The sequence below is a fragment of the Bombina bombina genome, chromosome 1 (assembly GCF_027579735.1).
Source record: "Bombina bombina isolate aBomBom1 chromosome 1, aBomBom1.pri, whole genome shotgun sequence".
NCBI lineage: Eukaryota > Metazoa > Chordata > Amphibia > Anura > Bombinatoridae > Bombina > Bombina bombina.
In genome coordinates, this window is record NC_069499.1 from 936,887,654 (window position 1) to 936,908,246 (window position 20,593).

Here is a 20,593-nt window from a genome sequence, read left to right on the forward strand (position 1 = left end):
TTCACTAAGAAAATACTGTATACATATAACTTATAGCCTTTCTGCAGTGATAGCGACTAGCAACAGGCTTTTAATTTCATATATTATATTTAAAACGTTTACTGGCAGGTTAATCGTTTTTCTCTCTGAGGTACTTGGTGAAAAATTTTATGGGCATTATTTTCCACTTGGCTGTCGTTTGTTTTTGAATAAAATCAGTTTACTGAGCTTCCCCACTGTTGTATTATGAGTGGGAGGGGCCTATTTTGGCGCTTTATTGCGCAGTAGAAATTCAGTCACAGTCTGCCTTTTACTCCCTGCATGATCCAGGACGTCTCTACAGAGCTCAGGGGTCTCCAAAACTAGTTTTGAAGGAGGTAATCACTCACAGCAGACCTGTGAGACTGTGCTTTGACTGTGATAAAAACGTTCATATTTTCAATTATTATCCGTTTTTTGGTATTAAGGGGTTAATCATCCATTTGCTAGAGGGTGCAATCCTTTGCTAACTTAATGCATGTACTGTGAAAATTTGGTTTCTATAACTAATCCGGTTCATGTTATTTCAACTGTGACAGTTTTTGTGTGCTTCTTAAAGGCACAGTAACGTTTTTTATATTGCTTGTAAATTTATTTGAAAAGTATTTTCCAAGCTTGCTAGGCTAATTGCTAGTTTGTTTAAACATGTCTGACACAGAGGAATCTCTTTGTGCAATATGTTCTAAGGCCAATGTGGAGCCCAATAGAAATTTATGTACTAATTGCATTGATGCTACTTTAAATAAAAGTCAATCTGTACATGCTAATAAAAATTCACCAGACAACGAGGGGGAAGTTATGCCGACTAACTTGCCTCACGTGTCAGTACCTGCATCTCCCGCTCAGGAGGTGCGTGATATTGTAACGCCAAGTACATCAGGGCGGCCATTACAAATCACCTTGCAAGACATGGCTAATGTTATGACTGAAGTTTTATCTAAATTACCAGAACTTAGGGATAAACGAGACCACTCTGGGGTGAGAACAGAGTGCGCTGATAATACTAGAGCCATGTCTGATACTGCGTCACAATTTGCAGAACATGAAGACGGAGAGCTTCATTCTGTGGGTGATGGATCTGATCCTAATAAACTGGATTCAGACATTTCAAATTTTAAATTTAAGCTTGAGAACCTCCGCGTGTTACTAGGGGAGGTGTTAGCGGCTCTGAATGATTGTAACACGGTTGCAATACCAGAGAAAATATGTAGGTTGGATAAATATTTTGCGGTACCAACGTGTACTGACGTTTTTCCTATACCTAAAAGACTTACAGAAGTTGTTAACAAGGAGTGGGATAGACCCGGTGTGCCTTTCTCACCCCCTCCTATATTTAGAAAAATGTTTCCAATAGACGCCACCACACGGGACTTATGGCAGACGGTCCCTAAGGTGGAGGGAGCAGTTTCTACTTTAGCTAAGCGTACCACTATCCCGGTGGAGGATAGCTGTGCCTTTTCAGATCCAATGGATAAAAAATTAGAGGGTTACCTTAAGAAAATGTTTGTTCAACAAGGTTTTATATTGCAACCCCTTGCATGCATTGCACCTGTCACGGCTGCGGCGGCATTCTGGTTTGAGTCTCTGGAAGAGACCCTTGACACAGCTCCATTGGATGAGATTACACACAAGCTTAAAGCCCTTAAGCTAGCTAATTCGTTTATTTCTGATGCCGTAGTACATCTAACTAAGCTTACGGCTAAGAATTCTGGATTCGCCATTCAGGCGCGCAGAGCGCTGTGGCTAAAATCCTGGTCAGCCGATGTGACTTCTAAATCTAAATTGCTTAACATACCTTTCAAAGGGCAGACATTATTCGTGCCCGGTTTGAAGGAAATTATCGCTGACATTACTGGAGGTAAGGGCCATGCCCTGCCTCAAGACAGAGCCAAACCAAGGGCTAGACAGTCTAATTTTCGTGCCTTTCGTAACTTCAAGGCAGGAGCAGCATCAACTTCCTCCGCTCCAAAACAGGAAGGATCTGTTGCTCGATTCAGACAGGGCTGGAAACCTAACCAGACCTGGAACAAGGGCAAGCAGGCCAGAAAACCTGCTGCTGCCCCTAAGACAGCATGAAGTGAGGGCCCCCAATCCGGAAACGGATCTAGTAGGGGGCAGACTTTCTCTCTTCGCCCAGGCTTGGGCAAGAGATGTCCAGGATCCCTGGGCGTTAGAGATCATATCTCAGGGATATCTTCTGGACTTCAAAGCTTCTCCTCCAAAAGGGAGATTTCATCTTTCAAGGTTGTCAACAAACCAGATAAAGAAAGAGGCGTTTCTACGCTGTGTACAAGATCTTTTAATAATGGGAGTGATCCACCCGGTTCCGCGGTCGGAGCACGGACAAGGGTTTTACTCAAATCTGTTTGTGGTTCCCAAGAAGGAAGGAACCTTCAGACCAATCTTGGATTTAAAGATCCTAAACAAATCCTAAGAGTTCCATCGTTCAAAATGGAAACTCTTCGGACAATCTTACCCATGATCCAAAAGGGTCAGTACATGACCACAGTGGATTTGAAGGATGCCTACCTGCACATACCGATTCACAAAGATCATTACCGGTACCTAAGATTTGCCTTCCTAGACAGGCATTACCAGTTTGTAGCTCTTCCCTTCGGGTTAGCTACTGCTCCAAGAATCTTTACAAAGATTCTGGGTTCTCTTCTGGCGGTACTAAGACCGCGAGGAATATCGGTAGCTCCGTACCTAGACGACATTCTGATACAAGCGTCAAGTCTCCAAACTGCCAAGTCTCATACAGAGTTTGTACTGGCATTTCTAAGGTCTCATGGGTGGAAAGTGAACGAAGGAAAGAGTTCTCTATTGCCACTCACAAGAGTTCCCTTCTTAGGGACTCTTATAGATTCTGTAGAAATGAAAATTTACCTGACAGAAGACAGGTTAACAAAATTGCTAAATGCTTGCCGTGTCCTTCATTCCATTGCACACCCGTCAGTGGCTCAATGCATGGAGGTAATAGGCTTAATGGTAGCGGCAATGGACATAGTACCCTTTGCACGCCTGCATCTCAGACCACTGCAATTGTGCATGCTAAGTCAGTGGAATGGGGATTACTCAGATTTGTCCCCTATGCTGAATCTGGATCAGGAGACCAGAAATTCTCTTCTATGGTGGCTTTCTCGGCCACATCTGTCCAAGGGGATGCCCTTCAGCAGGCCAGATTGGACGATTGTAACAACAGACGCCAGCCTGATAGGTTGGGGCGCTGTCTGGAACTCCCTGAAGACTCAGGGATCATGGTCTCAGGAGGAGAGTTTCCTTCCCATAAATATTCTGGAATTAAGAGCAGTGTTCAATGCTCTTCTGGCTTGGCCTCAGTTAGCAACTCTGAGGTTCATCAGGTTTCAGTCGGACAACATCACGACTGTGGCTTACATCAACCATCAGGGAGGAACAAGGAGTTCCCTAGCGATGATGGAAGTCTCAAAGATAATTCACTGGGCAGAGTCTCACTCTTGCCACCTATCAGCGATCCACATCCCAGGCGTGGAGAACTGGGAAGCGGATTTTCTAAGTCGTCAGACTTTTCATCCGGGGGAGTGGGAACTTCATCCGGAGGTTTTTGCCCAAATACTTCGGCGTTGGGGCAAACCAGATCTGGATCTCATGGCGTCTCGCCAGAACGCCAAACTTCCTTGCTACGGGTCCAGGTCCAGAGACCCGGGAGCAGTTCTGATAGATGCTCTGACAGCATCTTGGGTCTTCAACATGGCTTATGTGTTTCCACCCTTCCCGATGCTTCCTCGATTGATTGCCAGGATCAAACAGGAGAGAGCATCGGTGATTCTAATAGCGCCTGCGTGGCCACGCAGGACCTGGTATGCAGACCTAGTGGACATGTCGTCCTGTCCACCATGGTCTCTACCTCTGAGACAGGACCTTCTGGTGCAGGGTCCTTTCAAACATCCAAATCTAATTTCTCTGAAGCTGACTGCTTGGAGATTGAACGCTTGATTCTATCAAAGCGTGGATTCTCGGAGTCAGTGATTGATACTTTAATACAGGCTAGGAAGCCTGTTACCAGGAGAATTTACCATAAAATATGGCGCAAATACTTGCATTGGTGCGAATCCAAGAGTTACTCATGGAGTAAGGTTAGGATTCCTAGGATATTGTCTTTTCTACAAGAAGGTTTAGAAAAGGGTTTATCCGCTAGTTCCTTAAAGGGACAGATCTCAGCTTTGTCCATTCTTTTACACAAACGTCTGGCAGAAGTTCCAGACGTTCAGGCTTTTTATCAGGCTTTGGCCAGGATTAAGCCTGTGTTTAAAACTGTTGCTCCACCATGGAGCTTAAACTTAGTTCTTAAGGTTTTACAGGGTGTTCCGTTTGAACCCCTTCATTCCATTGATATCAAGCTGTTATCTTGGAAAGTTCTGTTTTTAATGGCTATTTCCTCGGCTCGAAGAGTCTCTGAGTTATCGGCCTTACACTGTGATTCCCCTTATCTGATTTTCCATTCAGACAAGGTAGTTCTGCGTACTAAACCTGGGTTCTTACCTAAGGTAGTTACCAACAGGAATATCAATCAAGAGATTGTTGTTCCATCATTGTGTCCTAACCCTTCTTCAAAGAAGGAACGACTTCTGCACAATCTGGACGTTGTCCGTGCCCTGAAATTTTATTTACAGGCAACTAAGGATTTTCGACAAACTTCTTCCCTGTTTGTCGTGTATTCTGGACAGAGGAGAGGTCAAAAGGCTTCGGCCACCTCTCTCTCTTTTTGGCTTCGTAGCATAATACGTTTAGCCTATGAGACTGCTGGACAGCAGCCTCCTGAAAGAATTACAGCTCATTCTACCAGAGCTGTGGCTTCCACTTGGGCCTTTAAGAATGAGGCCTCTGTTGAACAGATTTGCAAGGCTGCGACTTGGTCTTCACTTCACACTTTTTCCAAATTTTACAAATTTGACACTTTTGCTTCTTCGGAGGCTGTTTTTGGGAGATAGGTTCTTCAGGCAGTGGTTCCTTCCGTGTAAAGAGCCTGCCTGTCCCTCCCGTCATCCGTGTACTTTTAGCTTTGGTATTGGTATCCCATAAGTAATGGATGACCCGTGGACTGACTACACTTAACAGGAGAAAACATAATTTATGCTTACCTGATAAATTCCTTTCTCCTGTAGTGTAGTCAGTCCACGGCCCGCCCTGTTTTTTATGGCAGGTCTAAATTTTAAATTATACTCCAGTCACCACTGCACCCTATAGTTTCTCCTTTCTCGTTTGGTTTTCGGTCGAATGACTGGGTATGACGTAGAGGGGAGGAGCTATATAGCAGCTCTGCTTGGGTGATCCTCTTGCACTTCCTGTTAGGGAGGAGTTATAATCCCATAAGTAATGGATGACCCGTGGACTGACTACACTACAGGAGAAAGGAATTTATCAGGTAAGCATAAATTATGTTTTTCTTCCTAACCTTTGGTCGAATGACTGGGGGGTGGAGCTAAAGGAGGAGCTATATGGACAGCTCTGCTGTGTGCTCTCTTTGCAACTTCCTGTAGGGAATGAGAATATCCCACAAGTAAAGGATGAATCCGTGGACTGGATACACCGCAAGAGAAAGTAATTTATCAGGTAAGCATAAATTCTGTTTTTTACTATGCACTTGTAAATTCTGCTGCATCTAGTGTTCTTTTAACTCAATCTTATTGGGATAATGGGTTGCATGTACTGTACAAAGCAGCGAGAGCCTGCCCAGCTCAGTGCCCAATTTACTGTGCACCTAAGCTGTGGCTTGCCGCCTATATCCCTTAGCACACCACAGTTACTGTAGGTTACCTTGCATGAGTGCTGCAGAAGGGGTCACATGATTACCGTTGTGCAGCTACCAACACAGAGCAGCAGCAAGAAATCTGGAATCACATAAATGTAAACTGCCTTGCTTATTTCTTCTATATTTCGCTTCAGATTAGTTTTTTTCATATATCAGATATGACATTTTAAAAGTAGTGTTTGCTATACCTGAATCACCGGGTTGCACTTGCCCCCTTGGCCTAAAATTGCCTGTTCTCCACTGCATGACCCACTGTTTCCTTGCATGACACTTAAAGCCTGTGACACACTGCAAGCGATGCGGCGTGAGGCGAAGCAGCTGCTTCGCTCCGCGTCGCATCGCTTCTGAAGTTCAAATATTTCATCTCTGAGCGCTCAGCTACGCGTCCTGACGCAGCAGAGTGCTCAGAGATGAAAAGGCAGGACGCACAGAGCGCACACAGCGGCATCTACACGCTGCGCACCGCTCCGCTTGCAGTGTGTCACAGCCTTTACACTCCACTAAGTAGCTCATTACACATATAAGACAAGTGAAACAAGTACTTTGACCTTCTAGCTAAAACTCAAACAAATCTGCCCTTCATATTACCAGTCAAGGCCGGTACAGTGGAAGAACTTAACATTTCTGAGTTTAACTTCCTTGTTACTGTAAATAGAGAGAGCGATAAGGACAATATTTAGCTAATGATATATGAAGCATTTGCCCATTCTCGGACCATTCAATATATGTTTTTTTAAGTGACGTATACAATATTTTTTGGTTTTCCCAAGAGGAAGTTCTCATGCGGAAAAACCTCAAACTCCAAAGTAACTGTTACATCCTGTCTGTAATGTGCATGAGATAACAGAAGTCAGGGGGGATTTTATTTTTTTATTTTTTATAAAACTGTGAGCAAACAGCCCCTGGGGGCAGGTGGTTGCAATTCTGAAAGTTTACACTACACATGACACCCCCAAGAAACATTCCAAGTGAGCAGCCGAAGATCTTGTGAATATTCTGTGAACTGCTAAATACACTAATTCTAAGGTTCTACCTTTGGAAGCAATGCTCTGCAGTGTTTGTCATTCCTCTCTCTGTTTTTAGAGGGACCCTCCTGTCCTCGCTGCAAGATGGAAGGGAAGGTTCCCTTTAAATGCCAGTCATGTGACTTCTACTGTTGCAAAATGTGCTGGGAACAGTTGCTAAAGGTTAGCTCTAGATTTTTTAAAGAATTACAAGTGGGGGTTTTCTATCACTCTTCCATTACTTTTTTTTTTTCATTTCCTGCCTCTCTTAGGGAACTAGAATCTGTCCTGCCTGCAACACACACACCAAGAAAAGACATCTTGTGCAGTACTACTTCTTGGTGCCTGATAGACCTCAGAGATGACACTTTTTAATTGTAGTATAAAATTATGTATAGTAAAAAAAAAAATCATTTGTAAACCAATATTTATTTTGCTTGCTTTTCTGTAAAATATTCTGCTTTTGACTAAAATCCCACATACCCTAGAGATGCCAAAAAAATATTTAAAGGGACATGAAACCTATTTATATTTTTTTCTTTCATGATTCAGAGGAAGAGCGTGTGATATTAAACAACTTTCAAATTAACTTCTATTAATCTTTTATTGTTCTCTTGGTATCTTTTATTGAAAAGCAGAGATATAAGCTCAGGGGCCAGCCCATTTCTGGAGCACTATATGGCAGCAGTTTTGCTAGAAATGTATCCATTTGCAAGAGTACTAGATGGCAGCGCTATTTCCTTCCATGTAGTAATACAGATGCCTACCTAGGTATTTCTTCAACAAAGAATATAATGAGAGCAAAAAAAATGTGATAATAGAAGTAAATTGGAAACTTTTTTTAAAATGGGTATGCTCTGTCTAAATCACAAAAGAAAACTTTGGGTTTCATATCCCTTTAATCTAGGTTTCTTTCAAAATACTGAAAATAGTCTAAACCAGCTACAATCTAGAGAGGGATTGATTAGAACAGTGAACAAACTCATTTACAGCTTGCCACAATTAGGCAGATAAAATAAAGATCATTTTCATGTAGACTTTTAAACGATTAATAAAGTGACTTTTAAATGGTAATAAAATCATTTATTTTGTAAGTCTTCAGCAATTCAGTATTTTATTGTGGGTATAAACTGCTTATTTAAAAAAAATAATTACTTTAATATCCCTTTAATCTATATGTAGCTAGTGGAAACTGTTCTTTTTTGTGGTGGGTGCCCTTTGCTATAAATTCACTCTGGGTTTAGCAGTTCAGGGACCATTACTTATGTTAGATTCTACTGCCTTTACCAAATAACTTACCAGCTGCCACTACTGACACCAATTTTACCTTAAAGGGACATTGTACACTAGATTTTCTTTGCATAAATGTTTTGTAGATGATCCATTTATATAGCCCATCTGGGAGCGTTTTTGTAACAATATATAGTTTTAATTATTTTTTAAGAACATTGTGCTGATTTTTGTGTGCTGATGTTCAGCCCCAGTGTCAGATGTATATGTGCTGGCTCCTGTTTGTTATCTTTCTTTTCATATGTAGGGGAGGTGGGGAGTGTCTGCTGTTCCTGTTTTCCCAGCCCCTTTCAGTGGGTGTCCCAGACCAACCTCATCAACAGTGCTAAACTGGGAACTTCTAAGTAAGTTTTTTTAAAAGGTTTTATACTGGATTTTTAGATCAGTATTTCTGCATATTCGTCTTTATAGTAGTGTCTATTACATGCAGTTATATGAAAATTGGTGTCTACTGTCCCTTTAAAGAAATAGAAAACTTAAAATGAAAGTTTTATGATTTAGACGGATCATGTTATTTTAAGACACTTTTAAATTTACATCTGTCTTCAAATTTACTTTGTTCTCTTGGTATCCTTTGTTAAATAAATAAAATGTACATGTCCTACATTACCGGGGAGCTAGATGGTGACTTGGCTACCAACGTTTGTCTCTTGCCATTGGTTCACCAGATGTGTTTAGCTAACTCCCAGTATTGCATTGCTGCTGTGAAGCTGACTTTAAAGGGACAGTATACACTAATTTTCATATAACTGCATGTAATAGACACTACTATAAAGAAGAATATGCACAGATACTGATCTAAAAATCCAGTATAAAACCTTTTAAAAACTTACTTAGACGTTCCCAGTTTAGCATTGTTGATGAGGTTGTCTGGGACACTCACTGCAAAGAAAAATTTAGTGTACAATGTCCCTTTAAAGTGATGGTAAATGAAAGGTGTATGCAAAAAGCATATTGATCTTAAAATACGAGCCCAATCCAAACTGCTCTGTAAATATTGCTTGAAATAGCTTATATTTCTTGAAATTCTTTATTTTGATAAAATTAGTGAAATGTGACAAGTGTTGTGGTCACAATATTAAATGGATATAAAATTGCTAAAAGAAAATGTGTTAATATGAACTTCAACCGATTAGTTACCCAAATCCAACAAGACCTACTTTCTTGAAGGTACGACGAGGTCTACTGGTTTGGCAGAATCGCAGCTGTCCTAAACTAACAGCTACCTAAACTAACATATCTCTTCCGCTGCTTACCTATTAAGCTCCGAATAACCGTACTTAATACATTTCAGTCCTGCCCATCTAGATTGTATGTTCCCACGGGAATAGGGCCCTCAATTCCCCCTGTTTTTGTCTATAAAATGTTGTCTTATATTGTTTCTCCATTGTACTGTTATCCTTGTACCCATGGGCAGCGCTGCGGAATCTGTTGGCGCTTTATAAATAAAGAATAATAATATTAACAGATACGTCTGTAACGGTAAGAAGCCAAGGATAACACCTAACTTACTCCAATGCCCCCCCCTGTCATTGGGTAGCCTGGGCCTCACAAATATTTGGCTTTACTACAAAGCAGCAATGCTCTCCCATGTGTCCTACACGCTGGTCTGAAATTGATCAGGCCTCTCTCCCCACCTATTTGAATCTTGAGGACTTATTATGGGTCCCTCCCTACAGTACATCTTCCATACCTCTTAACAAAATTGTTACACTGTAGAGATATGTGGCTTAGTCTTCATCACCACTCACAGGTATCCCCTCACCCTTCACCAATCCGCGTGATTCTAGGCCTACTATATAGCCCAGCAAGATCAGAAATGCCTAGTATCAGAGTCTCAGACTTCTTCCAAGAGACTCTCCTACTAACCCACACAAACTTCCTGAATAAGGTCTCCTTACCTATTAAATTCCACTTTGATATGTTAAGATCAAGGTCTCTGATAAAATCATGGGGTTTCCTCAATGCCCCCCTAGAACATTAATAACTATCTGGGAATAAAAATTCACGACGGTTGCCCAACTATTGTCCTCATTATCTAACCACTTCCGCTTGTTACTTAATTCCCCAAATCTGACTAAGACCAAATATATTCGATCCTGGAAGAAAGACTGGGAACAAGACTTTAGCCCGAAAAGTTGGACTGATGTGATTGCTCACACTAAGCATGCAATTTATTGCATAACTCTCTATGAACTCTTCTACAAGCTTCTTACTGGGTGGCACTTCGTCCCATTGAAATTGCATAAGATGTTCCACCTGCTCACTTACAAACTGGAGACGCCTTCCATATCTGGTGAACTTGTCCCATCATTCAATCCTTTTGGTCCAAAATACTCAAATTATGCCAATTCCTATGCCTGGCTGAGACTCTGCCCCCTGAGGTTGTACTATTGCACCTTCAACTTAAGAAAATCTGCTCCCCAGACGCTGCCTCCTCATTTATATCCTAATGGCTGCTAAGCTCTGAATTGCCAGAAGTTGGAGGAAACCAAATTCCCCACAATTGAAAGGATTAGTAGATCTACTCCAATACTTTAAATCAATGGAAGAACTTGTTTACAGCTCCAAACTCCAAATTGATTTGTTTCTTCTAATTTGGGAACCCTAGGACGTCACTGACGCTCAGCAAATGTTATCCATTAAATAACTCCACGGCCCACACAAATAGGTTGCTTCTGGCCCGGTAGATGAAACTTACCCATCTAATCGCCCCTCCCTAAACTTTACCTACTAAAAAATTCTCCCCTTAATTATTTTTTTTCTCCCCTCCCTTTCCTTCTCTTACAATACTTTCCCAGTTCCTCTAATATCTATGTTTAATAATGACCAAATGACTTGTTTATGTTTTTACTTATTATCCTAATGTACTCTAATATAAGAATACCTACACGTCTTAAAAGACTGTATCTTTCAACAGTTAATGTATTTACAATGTCACAAACTTTTTTTTTTCTGTAGTTGGAATTGTTAATTGATTGAAAACCCTAATAAAAATGTATTTTTTTTAAAAATGTGTTAATGTTAGATCATGTTATTATTTCACTACTGCTTGTATATAACTGTGTGTTCAACCCCTGCATAGGGATTAAACACATAGCTAAAGTGATGGTAATGTCCCGGTGCTTACACCTTACCTACAATAGTGTTTTTATATTTTTTAATTACTTGTAAGCTTTTGATCATCAAGGTCATCATGATATTTACACTGGCATCCAATCACAATGCTAGCCATATGGCTTTTGTTCTAATGTTCGGTTACGTGCGTGAGGACTAGCACATGCACAGTGCATGGCAAAACAGTCCCTGTGATGTAAAAGTAAACACTGAATCAGAGGATATGTGCCAGATATTCACAGTGACTTACATAAATGCACATTTAATCAAAAGTGGACAAGCGTGATTGAAAATGCTGTGAAAGCTATGTGCATGCGCTAGTTCACTGCAGCTCGGGAGTGCGTACCAGCTACTAGGTATAGAGTGCACTTAGTAATAGTTGAAACCTTATAGACTTTTATATTTAAAACTCAGTTAAAAATTAATATAGTGTGTTAATTATTGTGTGCAAGTCTAGGCATATTTTCAATAGTTCAATGCCCCAATGCATCGCCCTAAGCCACCAATGGTTTTCAAACTTGTCCTTGGGCCTCCCCAACAGACCAGATTTTCATTATTACCTTGGATGAGAGCAGGTAAAATAAACATTTACTAATCAGCTGATTATTTAATCTGTGCTCCATTTTAGATATCCTCAAAACCTGGCCTGTCTGGGAGGCCTGAGGACAGCTGTAAGCTGCACCCTGTCTGCAGACTGTACAAAACCGTCACAATCTGTGCCCTCTATCTGCTTACTGACATAACTAATCTCCTGCCTCTGGTTCCATGCTCACTGTTATAACCTGTATCCTCAGATTGTCTTCTATACCCGTTAATTCATATGCAAATTATCACCCAAACCTAGTACGACCTGCTCTCCCATCAAAAGTAACGTTGCTAGCCCAGACGACATTTCACACCCAGTTTTATCTCCACGCTTATGCAGTCCATTTAAAGGAACATGAAACTCAATATTTTCCTTTCATGATTCAGATAGAGAATAGAATTTAAAAAAAAAAAACATTCCAATGTACTTATATTATTTAAATTGCTTCATTCTTCAGATATCCTTTGTTGAAGAAAAGCATTGCACATGGGTGAGCCAATCACACGAGGCATGTACGTGCCACCACCAATCAGCAGCTACTGGGCCTATTTAGATATGCGTTTCAACAAAGGATATAAAGAGAATGAAGCAAATTAAATAATAGAATTAATTTGGCAAGTTGTTTAAATTTAAATACTCTTTCTAAATCATGAAAAAAATTGGGTGTCCCTTTAAACTTTTCCCCCAGGACCCAGTGCAATAATACCGCATACTTTCGTGACCCTATTTTTATGTTTGGTCTGAAAATTTCTGAACTAATATACAAGAAGATAGTTTCAATTTTGTAGTCAAACTTGAAAGATTTGTAAGAGGCAATAACACATTCATGCAACACACAAGTTGCAACCCAGACCCAGTAATGGGTCCGAGTCCGACCCGTGGTTTAAAGAATCCTGCCTGAGTGCCTAAAGAGAGGACATTAATACAGGTACAGTTTGCACTCATTATGTTTTCAGTGTTGTATTTTGCATCAAGCATCATGAGCAGCAGGATGTTGAGGGATAGTTTACGTTATGACAGGTTCTCACCCCTAAGTGTTGAAAATGTTTTCATTATTTATTTTATAACCAATTATCCTGAGTTGTTTAGTGAGGGTACATCGGCCCTCCATGTTGCTGGCATCTGATTGTGAAACATATAAAGAAGCAAACTTCAGTCAATATTGTGAGTGCTAGGGATTCAGGGGCAACTGATTCCCCAATAGCTAAGGTACCACAAACTCTGATTATGCCACTGCATGTTGTATTGTTATAAAAGACAAAACCTCAGTTGATTCACATCACCCGATTTAGATACCACGGGGTAAATCCCATGTGCAATTGTGCATGACTTGGTATTAATATTATAGTTTTGGCTGTGAGTCACTTATCCGTTCCCGTTCCGCCCTGCACTTATATATAAGCGAAGCATAGCAGAAGCTGACAGCGGATAGTGTGCACTGGAGTATAAGGTAGGAAGGCGGAGCTATAGGGAAACTGGACGTTTATTAGAGCAGGACTGCGGCTACGTACGTCTTGTTATGGGCTGCACGTTTAATTGGGATAATAAAAATGTTTAAATATTTATCTGGTTGGGAATTTACCTCACTCAGCATTATGTATTTTACACAGTTTTTTTTGTCAATCCAGAAACTAACGTGGTGTTCCGAGGCTGTATATCTGCAAAGAGATGACAACATTACTACAGGTATATGATATTCTACCGCAGTATCGTGTTATAGTGTCTAAACCAGAATAAATACCTTTTATAAGCTTTTTGATGTAATTCGAGTGATCGCCTTCCACAACACCGCGCATTATGATTTAAAGGGACAGTACACTCTGTAGCGACCCATAACGTTTAACAAAACGAAAGATAATGGCAATACACATCTCTTTTTGCTTGTTTTACCTTTGAGATACCGTTGAAAGTTGTACTTGTTCCACTCCCACTGGAGAATTTAGTACAGGTATCATGGGTCATCCTGCCCCAGTATTATTTATGAACATCTCGTAGTATAACAATGACCCTGTTCAAGTGACTTTACCCTTTAGTTATTGCTGATCTTACAAGTTAAATGCCCTTTGGGACATTTATTATTTTACATAGATATGTTTGTTTTATCCAAAATCTCTCTATTGCTATATAAAATGGAATAGATCTGTGTCAGAGATTGTGAGATCAGAACCTGGGCTGGCACAGCTTGTTTAAATGATGCATTTCTGCAGAAATGATTTCTAGAAGCTGTAATAAAATTGCTCTCAAATGCTCTACTGGATCACCACAAGATCTACCCATTCTCTTTTTACCTATTTGAAGTAATTCATTATCCCTTACTCTGCCTTTGTTGCCGCTTCATTCATCTTCCTGCTACTTCCTCTCTTCTGCTTTATCTTCACCATCCTCCTGTTTTAGAACTCAAACCCCATCTCTCTCTGCAGTGTGCTCTGACCACCTTTATCCTTATTCTGGAGACTGTTGACAGTGTACCCACATACCAGTGGGCAGATCATGTGAGTGGGGAGCAGCTTACCTGCCAGCAGTGTCCGCCAGGGTCCTTTGTGGTCAGACACTGCACTAGGCAAACCGATACACAATGCCAGCCATGCCAAGATCTACACTACACTCAGTATTGGAATTATCTGGAACGCTGTCGGTTTTGCAACGTGTACTGTGGGGAGCTTGAGAGAGTGAAAACTGAGTGCAATCAAACCCAAAACCGAGTTTGTGAGTGCCAGCCAGGGTACCATCGTGATTCCCAGTTGTGTGTCAAACATACAAAGTGTGGCCCAGGATATGGAGTGTCAAAGGAAGGTAAGTAGAAAAATTAAAAGTGAGAATGTCATCCCCGTTTTTTTTTTTTACTGTAGATATAAATATTTCCAAGGCCCCTTCTTTGTAATGTATTCACAAGGGATAATATTTTGTCCAGTTCCTGGAAACCAAGGAACCATGCCAAACTTTTATTGTGCTCTAAAAGCCAGTAAATTCAGTTTAGAAATACTAGTAATAGAAACTATTTTACTCACCATAATATTATATGATATTATATAATAAAAGTTCAAATATGCAATCCTCAGTCTAACCAGATACATGTAATTATTTTGGCTTGAACCAGTTGTTAATATTTATCTCTGTTAAAACTTAGGCTTCTGAAGTATTCTTTCATGGTGTAGACAGATGCACCACTCAGTTTGTAAAAGTGGAAGGTAAAAAGCTCAGGAGGACTGCATTGTCAGACAAGCCTGCTCTAGACCAGTGTTTCTCAAAGCCAGTCTCCATGGCATACTAACAGGAGAGATTTTCAGGATTACCTTGGGTGAGAGAAGGTTAATAAACGTGGTTACTGATCTGCTGATTATTTTATATGGGCTCTGGTCTGTTAGTGTGCTCTGAGGACTGGAATTGTGAAACATTGTTATAGTATCTCACTTCATGTTTTTAAAGTGCATTATGTTGCATAAAATATATGCACTGAACCTTACACAGGTACCCCTGACTCAGACACAGAATGCATAAAATGCCCAAAGGGAACTTTCTCTGCACAGAACTCCATGAGTCAGCGATGTCAACCCCACCAAAACTGCTCTGACCTTGGACTAAGAGTAAATGTGCCTGGAACTCCTTCTCACAATACTGTGTGCACCAATTGCATTTTCCCCTTCAACTCTGAGAAAAGTAAGTGTAGTCCTCTGCAGAACTGTAGATGTTTGTTTTCTTCTTATTTTCTGCATGTATTTGGGTATACTTGGTTCTCATTTTTTTTTCTAGTTGATGGAGAGTGTGATAAGGCAGTCCTGGATTTTGTGACCCACCAGAAGCTTTATACTCGCCACCTTCAGCGCTTACGGAAAATCTTAAGGAGGAAATATTGGAATAAGAAACAGTCACAACTACACTTTCTACTAACTTGCCTCAGGGACTCTTACCCTGAACAGCCCTTTCTACCCAAGCTATTGGAGGTCCTGAAAAAAGCCAAACTGCACAGACTAGAGCAGCAGTTAAAGCAAAAGTTCCTGCAACAAGAAGCCTCCTAGCCGAGTAAAGAATGACATGGTGCTATTGTCTTGCCCTCCATTTCAGCATCTCCACTGCCAAAGATGTTTCTCTTAGCCAATTTTTTATGTCCACTTCTTGTCATCTCCTTTTTATTTTGGCCCTGAGAGTGTGCAGCGTAAATTAATTCATAGTTGAATATTTTGTCTCATACGCTTATTGAACTGTAAGATTATTTGTAATATTTAACAAATATTCCTTAATATTAACCAAAGATAGCCACTGGATAACAGGAGCGACTATAATTGTTCAGTACTAAGTCTAGTGATATCCAAGTCCTTTTTATTATGTATTCGGCTTCACAAGTAGTCCTACTTACTGCACAAATAACACACAATGGTTGAATTTTTATATTTTAATAGCATAAATAAAATCAACAAATTAGCACATCAGGTGTAACTATTTTACTAATATCTAGTACCAACAGCAGATTAGATATAACCACAGACAACAAAATTATGTAAAAAGAAACAATAACGATACTTAATTCAGCAAATAGGAGATAAAGAAATATCAATGTAACTAGACAAGGTTTACTGTTCTATAAAGTGATTACTAATTTATTGTATCTCGGTTCTTTTTACAAAAATGCAATTGCAACAAATTTTCTATAAATTTTATGACAAAGCATTAGAATATTTATTAGACAAAAACATTTGCCTTAATTGATTTACCTTATTAGCTCAATGCACAATTTATCAAGTCTATGGTTATCATTTATTAATAATATATTTTTGTTACGGTATTATTCACTCAATTATACCCATGGCAAGATCAATTGTTGCATTTAATTAATTTATTTTAACTGCAATATAGGGATTACACAATTTATTATGTCCACTTAGTACTGTTCTATGCAAACCAAATGAATATGCTAACTAAGAGAATTAACTGTATTCTCTGTTAAGTAATTTGTATCCTTTCTGCAGGTAAGAATACAAATTTACTTAAACTACATAGGTTTAAAGAAACCACAATTAATTTGGTCTGATGTCCCAGATACTGAAGTTTAAATGACTGTAGGCAATATTACTTATGGGAAAGCAACCATACTTTACCAACCAGCAGTGAGGGCTTTGGACAGGATAAAGCAGGTTCTGGTAATTGGTCAGAAATGGAGAAGATGAGTGAGAACCCTCCTGGTGTGATGGTACAGGATATTGTAAATTGGATGCCTCTCTATCCATCGTTAAGTAGACTCTATACTAGATATGTCTTAATTTCCATAAGATCAGCCTAGTGTGTGTACATAGGGCTGTTCCCTCTCTAATAAGCCTCTTTTTCTATATATTAACTGTGTGTTTAACTAAGAATTTGCTTCACCTGTCCAATAGGTGTCATCATAGGATTGAATATCCCTCTGTGTATTCTTTTTAGGATATTAAATTATTCCAGAATTCTTATTAAGTAATTCTTATTCCAGAATTCTTATTAAGTAATGTTGTATATAATGTTGGGAGATTGAATAAACATATATTTTGGTCTATATATGTCGTTTGCTATATATTTACCCATTTGATTATATTAATGGTTTGTTTTTTAATTATGCTGTCCATTATACCCACACACATATGCATATCATATATCTATATTTATGAATCCACACATGCACACCTAAATGCATTTATACATATTCTCATACAATATCTGTATACATACATACACACACACACACACACACATATATATATATATATATATATATATATATATATATATATATATACAGGTAGCCCTCAGTTTACGCCGGGGTCAAAAGGAATGGTTGTAAATCGAAACCGTTGTAAATTGAAACCCAGTTTATAATGTAAGTCAATGGGAAGTGAGGGAGTTAGGTTCCAGGCCCCTCTAAAAATTGACATAAGTAACACCTAATACATTATTTTTAAAGCTTTAAAATGAAGACTTTAAATGTGAAACATCATTATTAACCTAATCAAATAGATTGTATCATCATCAAACTAAGTTTAATGAACAAAAACATTTGCTAAACCACACCTAATAAAATGATCACACAAACACAGACTGTATCATCATCAATCTAAGTTTAATGAACAAAAACAAAATAATCACACAACAGACTGTATCATCATCAAACTAAGTTTAATGAAGAAAAGCGTTTTTTTACTTGCATTTTTCTGCAGCTAAGGGAAGTGGCTGCTAGATCTTGTTCCTTTAAAAACGGCTCCATTGCTCAGGTCTGGTTATACACTGATTTCAGCCTGCCTGTGTTTAATCACACAACAGACTGTATCATCATCATCAAACTAAGTTTAATTAAGAAAAACGTTTTTTTTACTTGCCTTTTTCTGCAAACAGTTCTCTGCATTGAGTCTGCATTGAATCTGCAGCTAAGGGAAGTGGCTGCTAGATCTTGTTCCTTTGAAAGCTGATCCATTGATCATGTCTGGCTTGCTTTTCTTTGCATGTACTTGCTGCAACACAAGCGGACAGCTCCACCTACTGGCTATTTTAATGTATGCGTGTGCTAATGCTTTCAATAGCAGTCAATGCTTTTCAATAGCAAAAAAAAGGGCGTTATTCTGAAACGGCGCAAATTGAACCGTCGTAAATCGAGGGCCATCTGTGTATATATATATATATATATATATATATATATATATATATATATATGACACCTTGAAACATCCTTATATGGAATGGGCACTATTACTCCCACGGATGCTATTATTAAGTAATGCGAATATCCTGATTAGGATAGATTGCCAATATAACGATTATCTATTCTAACTTCTATGACATGGTTATATTAATTGTATCGTGCTAGCTAGAATATTTGTTATATTTAGTATATCGTTTAGGGAAATTGTCTTTGGAAATTTAAACAGTCTTTGAAAATCAGTAACTCATGTTTATGCTGTCTAAACATGTTTTTTTTTGTACACCTCTCACAAAGTATTTAGAACACAATGCTATGTCCCCAGGTGTATAATGGGTTTCTTTACTCAAGTTTTAGAAAGGTATATTCCTTATCTATGTATGTTTGTCCTCCATTGTCTGTCCATTTTCTGCTAGTAAATGTTTTAACAGAAAGTTTCTGGAAACAGCAAATTTTTTAGAAAAACGTCTCAAAGCGTCTGTTAGGTGAATCATTTTAGTTCATTCATGTGTCTTCATCATTTCCAAAATAAGAAATATATAATTCACATTTAATATTTGTGTGTTTACAAAGTATCTGACAGAACCATCCACAGGACTGGTGGATATAACTCCCAATTATCTAAACTCTCCATTCAGGGGAGATGATCTTAAAAGATCCATCAGCACTACATGATTCCTCACAAGAGTGACATTTTGCTTTCTCTCTCTAAGAAGCAAAGAAGAGAAAAGCACAATATTTTATAGAACTGCATGAAAAAGTTTTGTTGTTATTAACACTTTATTTGTATTTTAGGTTACTTTAGACTTCAGATGTTGTCCTTGATCAAATTATAATTCAATTGTGTTATTTTCTATTTTGTGTTTCAATGAATTTAGACAGTACACATAAGAATCCTAAACCAACTATTATATCCAAAGTCTGATATTTTGTATATATATTTCTTTTTAAGACCCGATGAGTCCACGGATTTCATCCTTACTTGTGGGATTACGCCTCCTGGTCAGCAGGAGGAGGCAAAGAGCACCACAGCAGAGCTGTATATATAGCTCCTCCCTTCCCTCCCACTCCAGTCATTCTGTTTGCCTGTGTTAGTGATAGGAAGAGGTAAAGTGAGGTGTTAGTTTAGATTCTTCAATCAAGAGTTTATAATTTTTAAAATGGTACCAGTGAGTGCTATTTTATTATAGGGTGTAGCCGTATTCCTTGTCAGCCTCTAGAGTAGAGCTACTGGTGGATTTAAAGCAATGGGAACTGGTGGGACTTAATTCTCACTGCGCCTCCCATATTGTGTTGCTGCCCTTTCGATGATGGCCTTAGCAGATACTAACTAAGGCCCTGTCTGTCTCCACAGAGCTAGAGGAGGGAGAAGAACTCTTGATCCTGTGGGACCTGTCATGCTGTCGGTCAGCATTGAGGTAAGTGCAGTCTTTTATTTTTCTGGGCCACATAGTATCTCAGAAATGACTGTGCACTTCTCATCTGTTGGGAAACATGGGCTCTCTGGGAAGGGCTTTCCCTATTGAACAGAGTGTGGGGTTTTCATATGGCCATGACAACCGACACTATTAATTCAGTTATAACTGGGACTGTAATTTATTGGGGGACATGGGTGTGACGAACCAAGGTTATCCAACCCTGCGCCAGTCACTTATTTGGCACAGAAAGGGTTTTCAGCCCCCTTTCTGTCACCTATAGGTCACAATCTAGCCACACCAGGCAAGCTTGTGATTCAGTTTAGTGGGTGCAAGAGTTAATTCGCACTCCCTTAATCTGTACTAGACGTAAGAGAAGTGCCCAACACTCCCTTTTCAATGCCACCCATAATAAACTATAAATCTTATAGCTCAAATGCTGCCACCACTTAAAATTTATTAAAGGGAAAATCTTAAGGAAAAACCCCAGACTTTACACATTAACTCTAGAAATACAATTTAGCAGAAAATAATCTAAATTATACAGTTCTAATATTCCAGTCTCTTTCAGTAACGTGGTTCAATTATTAGACAAAGGCCAAACTTAATAAAGGAATTATTTATTATGCCAAAACTATTATGCACAATGCATTATTAATAAAAAGTTGTTACAAATAAAATTACACACGCAAACAGTATTTTAAAATAAAAAGGAGA

General features: G+C 39.1%; 1 protein-coding gene across 1 annotated transcript; it reads left to right on the forward strand.

The window, feature by feature from the left end:
• Nucleotides 1–13,178: 13,178 nt before the first annotated feature.
• On the forward strand, nucleotides 13,179–17,329 carry TNFRSF6B (TNF receptor superfamily member 6b). Its single transcript, XM_053701587.1, has 5 exons — nucleotides 13,179–13,256; nucleotides 13,435–13,492; nucleotides 14,227–14,599; nucleotides 15,275–15,463; nucleotides 15,557–17,329. The coding sequence occupies exons 2-5, from the start codon at nucleotides 13,475–13,477 to the stop codon at nucleotides 15,820–15,822; spliced, it is 846 nt and encodes a 281-aa protein (XP_053557562.1). The 5' UTR covers nucleotides 13,179–13,256; nucleotides 13,435–13,474; the 3' UTR covers nucleotides 15,823–17,329.
• Nucleotides 17,330–20,593: the final 3,264 nt, after the last annotated feature.